Source organism: Pholcus phalangioides, unplaced genomic scaffold (genome assembly GCF_987345545.1).
Source record: "Pholcus phalangioides strain wild (caught in Gottingen) unplaced genomic scaffold, Ppha-v1.0 ptg000010l_1, whole genome shotgun sequence".
Taxonomy (NCBI): domain Eukaryota; kingdom Metazoa; phylum Arthropoda; class Arachnida; order Araneae; family Pholcidae; genus Pholcus; species Pholcus phalangioides.
The window spans coordinates 31,424,702-31,442,146 of record NW_028301603.1 but is presented as its reverse complement, the minus strand read 5'-3'; the positions used below and the strand labels follow the sequence as shown (position 1 = coordinate 31,442,146).

General features: G+C 41.0%; 1 protein-coding gene and 1 pseudogene across 1 annotated transcript in view; one reads left to right on the top strand and one right to left on the bottom strand.

Annotated features, from left to right (window-relative positions):
• The window catches only part of LOC149081272 (histone-lysine N-methyltransferase MECOM-like), a 250,487-nt gene that overhangs the window by 45,972 nt on the left and 187,070 nt on the right, over positions 1-17,445 (bottom strand). The window contains exon 5 of the mRNA XM_089238110.1: positions 6,904-7,138. Within this exon, the coding sequence (XP_089094236.1) occupies positions 6,904-7,138 (235 nt within the window). The remainder of the gene's footprint in view (positions 1-6,903; positions 7,139-17,445) is intronic.
• On the top strand, positions 14,579-14,697 carry LOC149081274 (5S ribosomal RNA; annotated as a pseudogene).

Genomic DNA, 17,445 nt, shown 5'->3' with positions numbered 1-17,445 from the left:
TTACTTAAAAAAAAATTACTTTTAGAATATAAAATATTTTAAAAATAAAATGGTCGTGTGTTTCGTTCATGGAAACAGTGACGGTCAGAAATTTCCACATTTTAAAAATTTTAGAAATTTTGAAGATTTGAAAAATTTCTAAATAGGACTCACGGGATCAAGTCTAATTCGGTTACTGGGTTACCCTGATAGCACAGTGAGAAACTGTTACGATTTAGGCAGCGGCACTCGAGTTCACGAGCATGGAAATAATGAGAATAACCTGGAAAAATTCACGCTCAATCGTCACAAAAAAATTTTTGACATTATAATCTTTTATTCTGTGTAAAAAAAAAAAAAAATTATTTAATTCGAACGGGAAATCGGTAGTGATCTAGAGAAAGTAGAAGAGAGAGAGAGAGAGAGAGAGAGAGAAACTCACATTAAATATCACTTTCACTTGTAAAATTCAAACGCTTGATCGGAGAACAAGAACAAACTCGATGCCCTGATCATTCACGTGGGAAAAAGAAAAAATAATAAATAAATTCCACATTTTTTCTGCCACAAATCACTCTTTTCTGCGTTAAAACTCGTTCCCGTACATCGGAATCATTTTGAAGGGGAGAAAAAAAATGAGTCAAGTCACTAAGTGACTATCACACTCACAAATAGCGATAATAGGCTTATGAGAAAAATAAAATCCAATAACCCTTCTGGAGATTATACTTGATAAAATAGCTTTAAGGTATATTTCGCTGATCTGTATTGTGCTCTGGATAACATTGGATTCTCGCCGCTCGAATAGAGGAAATCGATAGTTGTGAGTCGCTCAATGGGTCAACGAGTTCATTAAAGTATTTCACTTTTCTCGCTGTTTCTTACGGCAGGGAGTTCTTAATTTTTTTTTTCTGACCTAAAATCGACAAAAAGATCAGCTTCGCGATCCATGGGGCTGTGGGTTTTTCAAAATTAGTGAAACCAGTGACGCAATATAAGTGCATTATAACAAGACTGAGCGGATTCGTACCACCGATCTAGGAAGCCACTGCGAATCTAGTTTGGGTCGTGACCCATAGGTCTAGATTCCCTGGCTCTAAGTATATCTATACGACAAATATCGGAAGCCCCCGCGAGTGTAGTTTTGGTCGTAACCCATATCTCAAGATTCTCTGGCTGTGAGTAGATTTGTACGACACATATCGGAAGCCCTTGCGAATCAAGTTTGGCTGCAAGTTGATTTGTACGGCACATATCGGAAGCCCTTGCGAATATAGTTTGGCTGCAAGTAACCCATAACTCAAGATTCTCTGGCTACAAGTAGATTTGTACGACACATATCGGAAACCCTTGCGAATCTAGTTTGGGTCGCGCCCCATAACTCAAGGTTCTCTGGCTGCAAGTAGATTTGTACGACACATATCGGAAACCCTTGCGAATCTAGTTTGGCTGCAAGTGGATTTGTACGGAACATATCGGAAGCCCTTGCGAATATAGTTTGGGTCGCGACCCATAACTGAAGGTTCTCTGGCTGCAAGTAGATTTGTACGGCACATATCGGAAACCCTTGCGAATCTAGTTTGGGTCGCGACCCATAACTCAAGGTTCTCTGGCTGCAAGTAGATTTGTACGACACATATCGGAAACCCTTGCGAATCTAGTTTGGGTCGCGACCCATAACTCAAGGTTCTCTGGCTGCAAGTAGATTTGTACGACACATATCGGAAACCCTTGCGAATCTAGTTTGGCTGCAAGTCGATTTGTACGGCACATATTGGAAGCCCTTGCGAATCTAGTTTGGCTGCAAGTGGATTTGTACGGAACATATCGGAAGCCCTTGCGAATATAGTTTGGGTCGCGACCCATAACTCAAGGTTCTCTGGCTGCAAGTAGATTTGTACGACACGTATCGGAAACCCTTGCGAATCTAGTTTGGGTCGCGACCCATAACTCAAGGTTCTCTGGCTGCAAGTAGATTTGTACGACACATATCGGAAACCCTTGCGAATCTAGTTTGGCTGCAAGTCGATTTGTACGGGCACATATCGGAAGCCCTTGTGAATCTAGTTTGGATCGTGACCTATAACTCAAGACTCTCTGGCTGTAAGTAGATTTGTACGACGCATATCGGAAGCCCTTGCGAATCAAGTTTGGCTGATCATGACGGATTAGATCATGAATTAAAATAAGCTTTGTTGGAAGAAAGGGGGCATTTTTATTTGGAAAAAATACGGGAAAGTACGGAAATGTCCCGTATATCGGGTCACGTCAATGAGCAAGTTTGAGCGTTAAGTACCAACAACGGATGAACATTGCGTCAATGTGATTAGCTCTAATTCTAGGGAAAACGCCATATCAACCGAAGCAAACTCAACTAAAAATGTGCCGTTATATCCGAGGGTGTTGCGCTTTCATCGACGTTGTAAAAAAAATTCATGAACATTATTGTCTATAGCAGGCCTTTTTAGTCCGCAGTCCATTAATTTCTACCGCTCGCGAACCAGGAACTAGTACGTGAAAGATGGCCATATGACCTGTATTTTACGGGATATTTGCGTAATTTTTTTATAAAGTGTCCCGTTTTTCCCCTAAGTTTTTTCAACAAGGATAAGTTGAATTTTCGAAATCCAGATTTAAGATGACTTATAATCTATATAATGGAAATTATGAGTAATTATCATAATTACTAATAGTCATAAAAATATATTTATCTCATATATTCGCCAAAAATACTGTTTTTGGTGAATTATATTTTGGCTTGCAGTACCAATTACTTTCCGCTATTGGCAATTTTTTAGCAATTTTACTGATAGTTGGCAACTTTACTTGCCTTTCACAATTTTTTTGATTGTAATTGGCAACTTCTCTTGCCTCGACGATTTCTTTTTTGGCGGTAAACTGCAGCTTGACTTGACTGACTCTGACGATTTTTGTATATTTTTTTGATATTTTTATGAAGGTCAGCCTAGGTATTTATCGCGTTGTGTGTATTGATACTTTTCCAGCGGAAAAACCTTCGTGGGCCGGATGAAAACCCTTTGCAGGCCCGCATTCGACCCTCGGGCCGCTGGTTATTGAAGATATAGCAGAACTGTCGTTACAACCGATTTTGGCTGCGTTTTCTTTTTGCTGTTTCTTCTACAGAATGTGATCAGATAAATGAAAAGGATATTATAAGGGGAAAGACTGGTTTTTTATATTGATTGTCTTTTATTGGTAGTGCCATTGAGGACAAATCAACATGATTCACGAGTGACTAAATTACATGATTTAATGATGGACGATTATAGCAGTTTGACCTCCGAATTTACACGATTGAAATCGATATTCAATTTTATTATCGCTTTGAATGAAGTCTTAAAAAAAACATGAATGCGCGGTCTGATAACGCAATTTTCTGCCTTGAAATGTGAACATTGTCATTGGTCTTTATTGTGACGTAGACATTTTTTTTTACACTCATGTTATGGAATGATGTGGTCGATACTCGATTTTATTGTCAATTCCAATGAAGACTCAGAGACATAAATACGATCTGATAAGACAGTTTTTTAAGACTTGAAATGTGAGTTGTCATTGATCTTAAAACGATTTTTGACATGGAGATCTTTTTTTTTTTACACTTATGTTGAAATATCTCGATAAAATGGTTCTTGATGTGTGTGTGGTGTTCATGTTGTTATGCACCAAAAATTTTTTTAATTAGAATTGGTCATGAAAGTGGATTCACATCTTGCCCAATAGGAAGCAATTCATAAATTAATCGAGTATGTGTGAGTGTGTTCTAGATTCTTCGATGTGTTTTGATTTGTTCTAATGACCAGTTATTTACTGAGGCATGAATGTGTAGAAAACTGATGATGACGATGATCGAAATCATTTAATGAGGGGGGGGGATGATCGAAATCATCAGTCATGAAATTAGGACGAGCTCGCTAATATTTTTCGGTTTATCTGACCTGATGCGTTTGGTCATCTATAGCCTTCAATCAATATTACTATTGCCGTACCTGTGCCAGTAAGATGATTAGTCGAATCGATGTACAGGGTGTTTCAAAAAGAATCATTCGATTTAAAAAAAAAAATCATAACTATTCAGCTTTTAATCCGTTTGATCGAATAACGCATAGGTAAAAAGATGGAAATCTCGAGTTTTTCCCGCAGTTGCCGACAGGTAGCGCTAACGCTCTACCTTCGGCCGCCACTTCGGTGTTTGTCAAGATGGCGACTGCACAACAGAAATCGTTTTGTGTTCTAAGCTTCGCGAAGTGTGAGTCCGTAACAACTGTTCATTGTGCTTTTCGTCGGCAATACCCTGGTGTTGAACTTACTACCGCTCAGAGCATTAGGCGATGGTATAAACAATTCCGAGACACGGGATGTCTGTGTAAAGGGAAATCCCCTGGCCGTCCCCGCATGTGGAGCGCATGCGACAGAGTTTCGCACGTAGTCCACAGAAATCCACTCGCAGTGGATGCAAACACGCTCGCGAAAGTTTGGGACGAATTTGACTACCGTATGCCGTGCATCCCAGGATGGACATATTGTATACACCTTCAGTTTGGTTTGTAACAAAACTTTATGATTAGCCATGTGATATAGAATTAATCTTAAGTGTCCATGTGTGTGTTCAATATTTTTCCTAATATACGCATTCCAAAGCGGGTGATCCTTTTTGAAGCACCCTGTATATATGGTCGGAGCCAATTCATTATTCTAATTGTACGGAGTGAGGTAAAGATAAGCCGATGAGATTTTTGATTTTTTTTTCGGTGTAAATAAGCGATTCTCAACCAACGGTCCGCATTCAGATTCGGTAATTGAATTATAACTGAACGAAAAATTATTCAACTGTTATATAATTGATATAAATATAATAATATATCCTCAATAGTATATAATAGAAAATTAGACTTTTTTCCCCTAAGGTAAACCATATCTCAACGAGAAAAATGCGGGAAATTTTGATCCTAAATGCGGGATATAGTTGTACCCAAGGAAAATGCAGTTACTTGCCTACAAAATGCAGTTTACGACGGAATTGCCAATCATTGCTGAAGGAAAACTAAAAAGCGCTGCTTCAGATCACAGTGTGAACAAGAATTTTTTTAAATTGAAACATTCATCATGATTTGATTGACCATATTAGAAAGTTATTTCTCTGCCTCCCCTGGATTTTCGGGCACACAGAGTCTGTATAAAAAAGTTAATTTTTTTTTCATTTTAACAACTATACAATCCCTTGCAACATGAATGACGTATCTGAGGTCTACTCGTTATTTGGATACTTTTTCTAATTGGAAGTGTATGCCTCTAGAACCCGTTGCTCGCGAGCACCACAAAGCATCCCCGAATCACCCAGAGTGCTCGATGCTCGTGTTCGAATTTGTGCTCGTGAGCAATTGATCAACAATTCCAGTAAACAACTTGTTCACATTGCATTCAAGGATTGAAATCATCCTAATTTTTCATATGCATTCATATGTCAAACTTGCTGTAAGGGTGCTCTTCTTTTGATCATGAGTGCAGGCAGTGCTCACGACTAGAAAAAAGTTGAAGACCTCTGCTCTAGAATAAATGGTTCGCCAGTAAAATGTCATGTGTGTAACAGCAATGCGGTGATATAGCATATCCGAACCGAATGCCAAAGCATAGCCGAAGACTTAATCGAGAACAGAAGTCTTCGTCTATGTATCCAACAATAAGCACCGATGAATTAAAACAAAACTGATGAATGTCATCAGTTAAAACGCTTTTTATTCTGTAGGGCACTGAATTCAGTAGCCCTTAATTTTGTGACCTTGAAAAAAAATGAAAAATTTGCAGCGAATGGAAAAAATTTCAATTACGAATCGGGGGAATAAAAACTACTTTGGTTTGGCCACCGATGAACCCAAGAACCTTCGATTTTGTGTCCGGTTATTACGGAACGTATTAACCGGACCATTACTGATTATGATCGAAAATATTGGCTTCAAAGATAAGCCAAGTAATACTGTGAATTGAACTTGAAACAAAAATTAATTGAAAATTCATCAAAGAATTCAACCAATTTGTACGACGCAAGGAGCTTCACGACGCTCGGCAGGAAATGCGACTTTTTTTCCCCTCGTGGTGTGAAACTATTTATAAAGATTACAATAAGAGAATAACCTTCGAGAGATACACTCTAGCTGTTGTTAACATCTCTCAACTCACATCGAATATGCATGTATGTATGTATCATTTCCCACCCGTTATTTCACCGAATACGCAAATCGTTTTCTTTCATTACCTGTCTGCACCGTCATCTGCGAAGCTTAAGGGGGCCTTGGCCGAAATTATTGATATGCACCGCGAGTATGTACGTGTGTGTGTGTGCACAGTTTATTCTTATATATTCATTATTCTTTACCTCATCGTGAGATCAGTGTTGCATTACCGTTGTCGTCAGTAGGTCGAAAAGTGAACAAATAACGCTTTTGGCGCTCTCCTATATTAGTAGTATAATAATCATTTATTTATTATAACTTTTACATACATTAACTACGTACTTGTGTTCTTGGTGCCCCGATCAATCGATCGATCGATCGATAGCGGAAGGCGATGCCTTCGGGATGGGAATGGGTGAAAACCTTTCACCTCTTTAAATCTTTTTTTTTTTCCTTATAAGAGAAGATCGGTTTCTTAATCTCTGGAGATTGACTGGGAAGGTTGAATATATACTCTCCAATGTGTTGAGAGCTGGTGTAGATGCATCTCGCCTGTCAAGAGGGTTTTTTAAGATGCTGTCAGAGCATCTGAAGCTGACCCTCGCTGTCCATCACCGTTGAGATTTTTTTTTTTTTTTCAATCATCTCCAACGGAGAGAAAACGGGTATTTAAAAATTATCAAACAAACAAGAAACTATTCAATATATATATATATACTGTATAATGCCTAACCTGCAGAAATCTACGAAGTCCAGTTCAGAAGTTAGGCACCTGGCGGCCGCCGTTGCCGCTGCTGACGAGGAGGAACCTTCTTTGACGAGTGGACTAGATTCGAAACTGTTGTTGTGCTGATGGTGGAGAAGAGCTGAAGAAAGTTGCGAGTTGGAGACTGTTGGTGACTTGAGGCCGTTACCACGAGTTGGTGACGAAGACCCTCTCGAGACGAAATCTTCTCTTTGTTCCGCATCTGAAAATAAACACCATCAAAGAATGAACACGTGAATATTATAGTAAAAATTTTTTTGACAATTAAAATCACTGTTTAATCTTATCTTAAGAAATCTCTCTCTCTCCCCCCCCCCATACACCACACTAGAATCTTATCGATATGATATCGCAGTGAATATTCCATTTAGATAGGTGGTTTTTTTTTTTGTTGGCCTAAACAGGGAGACAAGGCAACAAGTTTCTCGTTTGGTTTTTGAGGACAGGGTGCCCCCGTATAGAAGTTTTTATTTGAATAACTGTCTCAACCCCTGCAACATCAATGAGTCTGCGAGTTCTACACGTTATTTTGGTACTTTTTCTAATTGGAAGCAGAACCCGTCTTAAGAGTATCATGGGCCCTCGGGTCAATTGATTTTTCTCTGAGGCCCTAACAAACAAATGCTCAAAAATTTCCACTAGATCTCATTTTTGTGAGGCCCCTGGGTGGGCCCATGCCTTAAGACGGCACTGATTGTATGTGTGCATCTAGGATCAACGGTTCACCAGTAAAATGTAGCAAGGGAAATTAAATAATCATTCTATATATATATCTATACACCACGAGAGACACCGCACTTTGTTTTTCATTATATCCCGCACTGAAGACTTTAGAAAATTTAGACTTTACAAATCCAACAGAAGAATGTTTAAAAGGTGCATGTACTATGAAGTAGTAGTGGACACTCAGCAGCCTCTCTCGCTTAATTTTACCAAATGATCCTCTCCCTCAGGTAGTATAATGGGGAGATTTTGACTGATTGATTGATGACCGCTTACGCCCAGAGCTGTTGTGCAAGACAACTTCCTCTCTTCACCTTCTAGGAGGCTGGGTCGTGTCGGAGACGAGCATCTTCTATTTATTCAACATAAGAAATAATTATATGCATTCATTCCATGGAAACAATCCATCAGAAAACATTGATCAGGATTAACTAAGAGGAAAAATGAGATAATAATGATATATACAGTCGAATCCAATTATAACGAATCCAAGAGACCGGAGAAATCACTTCGTTATAACGAAATTTCGTTATAATGCAATTCCAGGTTTTTTGTATTGTTTCTATGTGAACTTATCTAGTGGATTTGAAAAGTGTTCGTTAAAACGGGATTCGACTGTGTATATATACCAAAGAAAATAAGAATAAACGCGCACACTAATTTACACTGCTTAATTATGTACATTTACATCTGGATGTTGTGATTGGGATGTAGAGGGTATCTCCGAGAGAGGAAGGACTGACTGGATTGATCTTTCTTTACTCCCGAGTCTTGTGATCATGGGATGCTGGCTAGGAATTTTGAGTCTTGGTTCTGAAGCGGTATATTCGTTGGAATCGTCAGTCCGGTGTCTGAATTCTGTTTCGCATGTTTCAAGATGTTTCACAAGTTTATTATGCGATTTGCATTCATCGGACGATGAGTCGTTTCCAGAGTGTCAGCTTGTCCCGGTCTGGTAATTTGAAATGGAACTCTTTGGTCTTGGGGCACTCTGAGATGAAATGGAAATTGTTTCCCCGTTTTCGCCGAGGCAGAGGCTACTATTTTGAATCTCGAATCTTACCAGATAGGCAGATAGGCCGGAGTATAATAGGGAGAGTGAGAAGAGGGTTTTTCTCAGCCGAATGAACCAGAAAAGAGACTTTTCCGGGTTGGGCGACATTTGTTAAAACAATTAGGAGAGGCTGCTAAGTCTATTTTTGAGTATGTCACATCTCAGTGCGTGTTATTAGGAAAGAAAAGTCGTGTCTCTCTCTCTTCGTGCATATGGATATCATGTTTGCTATAGGATTGTAAGAGGACCCAGGGGTTCAATTCCCGGTCAAGACCAGTACACTTTTCTTTCCGAGTTCGCCTCGGCATGATATTCAGAAAAGTATCTTTATTTACTCGTCAATAATTTATTATGACTATATTTCGAGTTTTATGGGTTGTGGTGATCCCGCCCCCCCCCCAAAAAAAATCACCCGGTATATATTTGTGAGATGAAGACATTAATCATAATAAGCCCTTAATGTCTACTTAATTTGTATCCACAGAGTTGACGGAGGCGGCAGCAGTAAATTATCCCTCAGATGGAGGGAGAGTTCGTTTTTCCCACGAACCGTGACTGGGATAGTCGACGGAAGCACATGTGCACGTTCGAATACGACATCATTTACAACATCATCGTAATCGCCTTGACCACGCTTTAGTGGTGATCTGTATATATTTTTGCCAGTAAGGAGGATCAATTCCATTCGAATTCTGTGGTGAGTATTGCGATGATCACATCACACCACCGAGCCTGGTCGGATATGAATTTAAGAACGTATAGATGCATGAAATGAGATGATAACAATTGCTCAAACGCAGTCACTTCAAGGTGACTTCTTCATGGATTCTGTGAGTCGGTGGAAAATTTTTTTTTTATGGAGGAATGGGCACTCTGTGGTCATCGTGCGTGGTCACGGTGATTCCATGCCGTTCAGTTAAAGTTAGATCAGTGGTTCTCATCGTGAGCGGTATGCCCACCCTCTATCACCGCCCAATTGCGTTCCAGAGATATTCCAAGTGGGCCACGGGTGAAAATCAAGTTGAAGTGGGGAAATCACAGGCTGATAAGGGGAGGGCATAAAGAGCAGTGAAAAAAAAAATATTTTGAGTGAAATTTGGTGGGATACTTTCACAAAATTGAAGCCGAACTGTCCGTAGAACCAGAGTTGTCTTAATGCATGGGCTACCTGTGGGTGGGGTGGCTCAAGTTCCTAAGAGGCCTCATGATAATGAAATCTGATGATACTTCATTCATCGGGCCTTAAAGGCCCTGCAAAAAAATTTAGGTGAAGGTACCGTAAAAGATGCTCAAGACGGGAAGCCACAGAAAGTTGTAAAGAATTGAAGTGAAATATGGGGTGGGGAAAAGTACTTATAGAACCAGGGCCATCTCAATGTATGACCAATCCGGGTATGGCTGGAGCATTTTTTGCTCATAGGTGGCCTACATGATGTGACGTGATCTGGTACTATGATTACCGATAGTAAGTATGTAAATATATAAGCTGTTGCTAGAACATTATTTTTCCCATGGGGCCCATGATATCGAGACGGCCTTACATAGAACCAACATAACAGGGAGGCTCACTGAATTACCTTAAGGCTACCTAATCTTAATTATGAAATTTTTTGGCTACAAATTTATTAAATAAATCGATTGAAAGTCTAGAGAAAGGGACTTACTCTTGGCTGAGGGTAGAGGGAAGGCCCTAGACAGTGCCATCTTGACTCGTGGGCCCACCTGGGCCAGGGGTTCTCAAAAGAAGAGGGGGGAGGCTTCACAAAAATGAGATCTGGCCAGAAATTTCGGAAAGTAAGCAAGTGAATTCGCCAGGTATTGCCTTATAAAAAACACTTGGCACCGGAGCCCCTCGATACTCTTAAGACGGCCCTGGCCCTAAATAAATGATGGCTCACGAAGGAAAAATATGGGCGAAAAGAGCTTAAGGAACACTTATTTAGATCATAGTTATGCAGGGATCGCGTGGGAAATATTGACATTCGAAAATAAAAGTGGATATCAATCAATGTTTGAACCACTTGAGCGCAGATGTACCCAACGACCAATATTGACGACCAGACTCCCCACCCCCCCCAAAAAAAAAACAACGTTCACGATCTTCATTTCTATTATATCTCAGGGCAATATGTGTCTTCGCCCGTAATCACTGCCAGCGCGTGACTCTGATCACCGGAGCATCAAATGAAGTGCTTATCGATCTATCCGCGCACTTATTATTATTATTATTTTTTTGTCTGCCATATTGTTATTATTACTGGCGGGGGGGGGGGGGACATAACACCGTATATAGGCTACGTGTGTGTACACAAAGATAGTCACAGTATAACATACATACATTTAAGATACAAACCGGATGGGACAACCACCACCTGGCATCAAAGTAGACAGCTCGTCGGTTGAAATAGATTCGCTAGTAGCCAAGAACAAAACGAAAAAATATTTCGCCCCCCCCCCGCACCCCACAATTTTTTCAGCGCCCCCCCCATTCGAGAGGATGCATTTCACACAATATCGAGTGGGTGCACGATAATAGGAGAGCTAGATCAGGAGAGGGCAATTGACAGAATGGTAACAGTGTATATATACATGTGTGCCGCTAACATCTGGTAATGTTCCCGCGGAGAGAGACTCATAGAAAATGGAAAAAAACGAGCCCTCCACAGTACCTCAATTGACCAAAGAGAAGGAAGAGAGGGGGGGGGGAAAAAGAGCCACTCATTACGCGTCAAATTGCCTGCACGACAGCCAATCATCGTCACGGAATTTGTGCCTTTGCACCTCTATCTCACCCCCTCGCTCGAGAGTGATTGCGGCGTTGTCTGTTGGGAAAAAAAAGAGGGTGGAATGAGCAGACTTGATTCTTTATACACCAGAGTAAATATTGAATAGCCACAGTGTGTTCCCCCCCCCCTCCCTCGAATGGACACTGGGTAGGGCTGTGGGGAGACAGAACGCTTGTAGGTAGTAGGAAATCATGGGTGGAGTTTAGGCACAAGTTCTCCCCATATCTACCCGCCCGGTTGCGTTAATATTCGGTGGTAGTCCCTCCGAGACAGCTGGATAGGTAAAAAAAAAAAGACATGGACGGTTGTTGCAGAGAGGAGCGCTGCAGGCTAAGCTAATCTCGTCAGGTGTCTTCACGGCGCGTGACATGGCTCATTGTCGTTTGTATTATTATCGTGTATGTATGTATACCGCTCTGGTAGGCTAGCTAGCTTACTCCATGTGATGAGAGAGTGAGAGTGACGATTGGAAGTGCTGCCCAATGTTGACCTTTCGCGGGAGTCGAGCACCTGGGCATTGATGAAGTTGATGTGGAGAGAGGACGTCGATTTCGTTGTATGCATGCGTGGGAAATCGGGGGTCCGGTCAGGTAATAGGCCTACCCCAAGGATGACCGGTGGGACCGTTGGTGTTTTTTTTTTTTATGTAGTAATGGTATTGAGTGGGAGAGATGCCGTGTTTGCGTGTTGAGCTGGCAACCGCTATTTACAATCCTCCTCTCGCAGCTTGGGACTTTGCCTAACATTTACGCATCATCGCCGAAATGAATACACGTGTCCACACCATCATTCCTCGTCATTTCTGCGGGTATTTAAGGATATACTTGGTGTGGGGGGGGGGGATCACTATTGACCAATAGGAGCTGATTTAGCATTAGATTGCTTGAAAAGAGGCAATTGTTGGGATTATTTCACCGAAATTAAAGTGGGTTCATTATATATATGCCGGTGTTGATAGAATGAGTTGGTGCCGAGAGTTCTTGGTAAAATACGCGTACCAGTTCAAGATTTCAGCCTGAATTGGCGTCCAATTGTTCGAAATTGGGTACATCCCTGTGGAACAAGATGGTTTTGTTGTGTGAGGCCACGCATCGCAATACGGCAGCATCGGCTCATTGCTCTTACCAGGAAAAGCTTTAACCACTTTACAATCAAGGACGTAATATTGCGTCTGAACGTCAGTCAGTGGAATCAATTCAAACATGTTTTCTCTGTTTTCTTTCTTCTCTCCTCATTATCGTGAAGCTTCGTTGTAACGCTATGAAAAAAGTTCTTTTTACCACCGTTTAGTTCTATAATCCTATTAGTGATATTTTTCCCACGTGTGATGTATCCTTCTACTATGCACATATAAGAGCGAAACAGAACAGGTAGGGTGAGAGTAAAAACAGAAATCTACTTCGTACGTACTCTCTTATTAGCTTATTTATTATATTGTTTTCCTTTTCTTCCTTTTCCTTTTTCTAACGGGTGGTTAGGTTAGGACAAGGTTACCATATTTATCGCCGATTCGTAAGGGGCCGTTCAAGTATTACGTAAGCAAATTTTTAGCCATTTTTGACCCCCCCCCCTGTCAGCAAAAGTCAGCAAAACGCTGACCCCCTCCTTCCCCTTTGTCAGCAAAATTTGCTCTGCCCCTCTGAATCCAACTCATATTTTCATAAAGGGTGGTTGATGACATAAGCATTATCCAAACCTCCCCTTCCCCACTTGTCATCAAAAGTCAGCAAATCGGAAACCCCCTTCCCCCCCCCCCCATCGATGATGACGTAATACTTGAACGGCCCCTAAGGCGAATGATTCAAAAGTTTAAAAACCACTGGGGGTAATGCTATGCTGATTTGATAAGCGCAACACATCACCCACTTTACAGGGTGCACAACATCACGCTTTCATTTGATCACACTTAATAATGTAATAGAACTTAATGTCGGCGAAGACACATTCACAAATGCCTTACACAAAAAACGACAAAACGTCTTAACAAATGGAATCAGCTTCATCTCTCTGGTGGATAATTTCGTAACACGACGACACCAATGAGAAAAAAAAACGTGACGTGACACGTGATCTTTTAATAACAATCTTATTTCGGATTGGACAATCTGTGACTCATTGAATCACACACACACACACTGGTGTTTTACTACCGCTTTTTTTTCTTTAACCTGTTATATTTTATTCTATTAGATTGTCTTTGATGTTGTTCTCGTGTGTTGTGACGAGTCTCATTTCCGATTCGATTCTTTTTTTCTGGGGGGTTTTTCTTCTTTCTTTCTTGAAGATGACGCATATGTTCGTTGTCTCTGCTTTTTTATTTTGTTCCCCCTTCAATTGTACCATTTGGCTTTCTTTCTTTCTTTCTTTTTTTGTTGCCATAGGTGTTGCTCAATTCGCCTTCGTTTCTTAAGACGCCGGAAGTCATTGTTAAGACGTAACAGCGAGAACGCTATACGCAGCAACTGTCGGGTGATTGCATATTCTATACCAGTGGTTCTCAGATCTCCAGATCCTTGTGGCTCCCTTGCACTAGGTTCAGTTACTCGTGGCTCCTTTGCCCTAGCCATTATTTCCCAGAGCTCTTAACCAACTATCTTTTGACGTCATCCTGACGTCCTAACGGAACGGTGACCCAGTCCATATTCCGACGTTGAAAAGTCTCGCCGCAGAAAGCAACATCCCTACTCACACGGTACAATTATTCATTCATTACACTTCACTCATTATGAGTTGAGAAAAACCTCATAGTTTAAAAAAATTCATTGCAGATGGCAGCACAACGCATAACAATCATTGCACAGAAACAAACTTCACGGAAGGTTGACTATAAATACACATACATTCCAACATGCACCAATTTGTTAGAAGTTCCGCAGAAGAATATTGGCGCATGTCTGGTTTAGTAGTAGTAGCAGTAGCAGTGGCGTCGGAAATTTCCGATATAAAACTAAAGACGAGCACCCACAGTTTCGAAACACTTCCGACGCCCCTGAGCAGTAGTCCATATTCCAATGAATTTCTAACTGAAGGGTCACCGTGGGTTTATGATATCATCTTTCCCCCAGATCATACCATACTTCCCAAAGACCATACCATGCTGAAAACACCGGTTTTCGTCCGATCACCGAAGTTAAGCTGCATTGGGCGCGGCTAGTACTTAGGAGGGTCACCACCTGGGACCCTCGCGTGCTGTTGACATCACTTTTTGTGCTCGAGTGACTCAGTGGTAAGATGCTCGTCTTCCACTATGAACCAATGAAGGTTTGCCGTCAAGGCCAATGGGTTCGAATCCAGCCAAAAGAACATCAGAAAAGTTCTTTACCTATCGAGCCTGGGGTGACCACCGATAGATGGTGTCTTCATTTCCCACCCAACTCCACTAGTTGGAAATTGCCATGTGGACTGGAGTATATAGTATACTGGAACAATATATGACTGGAGTTGGTGTGCGGTAAAGTAGTACCGTTTGACAGTGGCTTTACTTAGACATCGTTTCCTAGTGGCCTTACTTGACCATTGTTTCTCAGATGACATACTTAGCGGTCGTTTCTCGGCTGCCTTGCTTACTTAGTCACTGTTTGTTAATAGACTTATTCAGCCATCGTTTCTCAGCTGCCTCATTTGCGGGCGTATTCACTAACACAGTTTAAACTGCAATCGCGGGGGTGAAAGGATTGAAGATCGAAACGGATTGGTTAAACTGAGGATTTTGACCAATCCGTGTCGATCCCTAGTCCTTTAAACTGCGATTGTAGTTTAAACTGTGTTGGTGAATACGGCCGTTAGTCATCGTTTACAAGCTGCCTTACTTGGACATCGTTTACAAGCTGCCTTACTTGGACATCGTTTCCAGCTGCCTTACTTAGCCATCGTTTGTCAATGGCCTTACTTAGTCATCGTTTACCAGTGACGTTACTTTGCCTTTATTTTCCCGATTAACACATGCAAATAGTGATTTTCCTAATTTTTACCAGTGTCTGTCTCTTGCATTACTTAGTCGATATTTACCTGCAGCTCTCTCTCAATTCACAATGATTATTCGGTAAACTTTGATCCTATTAATAATAATATATAGGCATACATCAATATCTTCGGTTCAGTGTGTTGCTCTTTACAAAGTTTGGCGACGCATATTTTGAGAATCATCGGTTTACAGCCTACTGAAACCTTTTTCGGTTGGACACCTATTATACCATTGAGTCCAAACGAGAATGGTATTCGGTATACAGAATACCCTCCCCAAGCGGTAGTCTGAAAATTCTCTAGCCCAGAGGCCAATTTTTTTTTTCTAAATTGTACTATGAATTTACTACTGAACCGCAGATGGACCACGTTGGAACTTCTAAGAACCATAATCATTGACCTCGTAAGGACGCGCAACATTTCATGAAGTATTTAAATTCGATGCCCATTTCTTAACACGAAAGCTCTCAGTCAATATCACATCTATGGACGGCACTGTATTGTTCAAGAAGTCCATGAGCTCGTCAACTTAAACTACCTACGCCGGAAGAGTGTTTTGATGTCATGAGAGAAACAGAGCTCTGGTCTGCACATCAGGGAGCAATTTTATTTCCATTTTATAAATTTACTTGCCAGCTAATTAATCCAAAGGTATCGCTGAAATTCATAGAACAGGAGCATAGTCCGGCGAAAATTCTGGTGTACACTCCATGAAGGCCATGCCAAACATAGTGAAAGTTCAAGTTCACAAATTCGATTTCCTATGTGAAGACTTTCGATTTTTCATCGAAAGTCCTTAAATTAGACATTTATATTTAACATTGAAATGCTTAATCAGTATCAAATCAATGGATTACACCTCCATTGTTCATCATGTCCATGAGATGGACAACATGAATCGGCAATTTGAAGGGGAAAAAGTATGTTGATGTCAATCCAAAGCATTTCAAAAATTTAATCACCAAATTCACAATCGAACTCATCAATCTTATTCTCACTATTATAAGGACAACTCCTTTCCTAGCTAAACTTCTTGAGATTCTCACCGAGAATGGCAAGGGTGTATGTGCTAAATCTGAAAGGGAAAGAAATGGCCGCCAGGGGGAAGTTGAACACAAATCCAACTCAATTAGGAAAGATGACATATTCAAGGGTAGCCACTGGAATTCCACCCATCCATAATAAGAGAGAAAAAAACCAAAACAACAACTTTGTTTCACTCTTGTGATGGATGTTCGTATTCCCATCCCAAGAGTCATTAAGATAGATACGCACACACACACACACGGTCAATCCTTATATTACAAACGGGTGGTGTCCATAGCCTTTTTCGGGGGTGTTGGTGAAATGTCAAGAGGATGAACGAAAAGGCGGACAGCAGTTTAAAGAAAAGAAGAAGTAGGAGAAATTGCCAAGATGAAGAATTTCTAGCCAACCTTCGGGTTACGAAGAATGCATCCACCACAAGGTTGGTGTGAGTCCTAACCCCATGCCTCCTACCGGCGCGTGAGGGTCAATAAACAGAAAAACCACTCGGCCACACCCTTATATTAGCCCATCCTTAAAATTTCATCTTCGGAAGCACTCATCGTCATCAGCCGAACGAACGGCAGCAACTGTGCCTGCCTCCTATTTAATGCAGTAATTGTTATAGAGCCAGCCCGAAGAAGCGTTTAATATTAGACAAAAGCGGATGCATTAAAATCTCTTCGGTTTTTTTATGGAGGGGGGCAAAATGGTGGCTTGATTTATTGTTTCTCTCTGTCTTTTACGACGTCGGGAAGCAATTTCCATTTCGCGAGAGGTGCTCTTTTATTTTCCTGTTGTTCTTAATTGCAATTCTCTCGAATAGCGAGCTGCTATGCCGGGCACTTTGCAACGCGAAACTCGCATTAATGTTAACACACGTGAAGTGATTGAAGAAAATGTCGATTTCACGCTGCCGGCGTTGCAAGATTACATGCTAAATAGCCATTGTCCGAG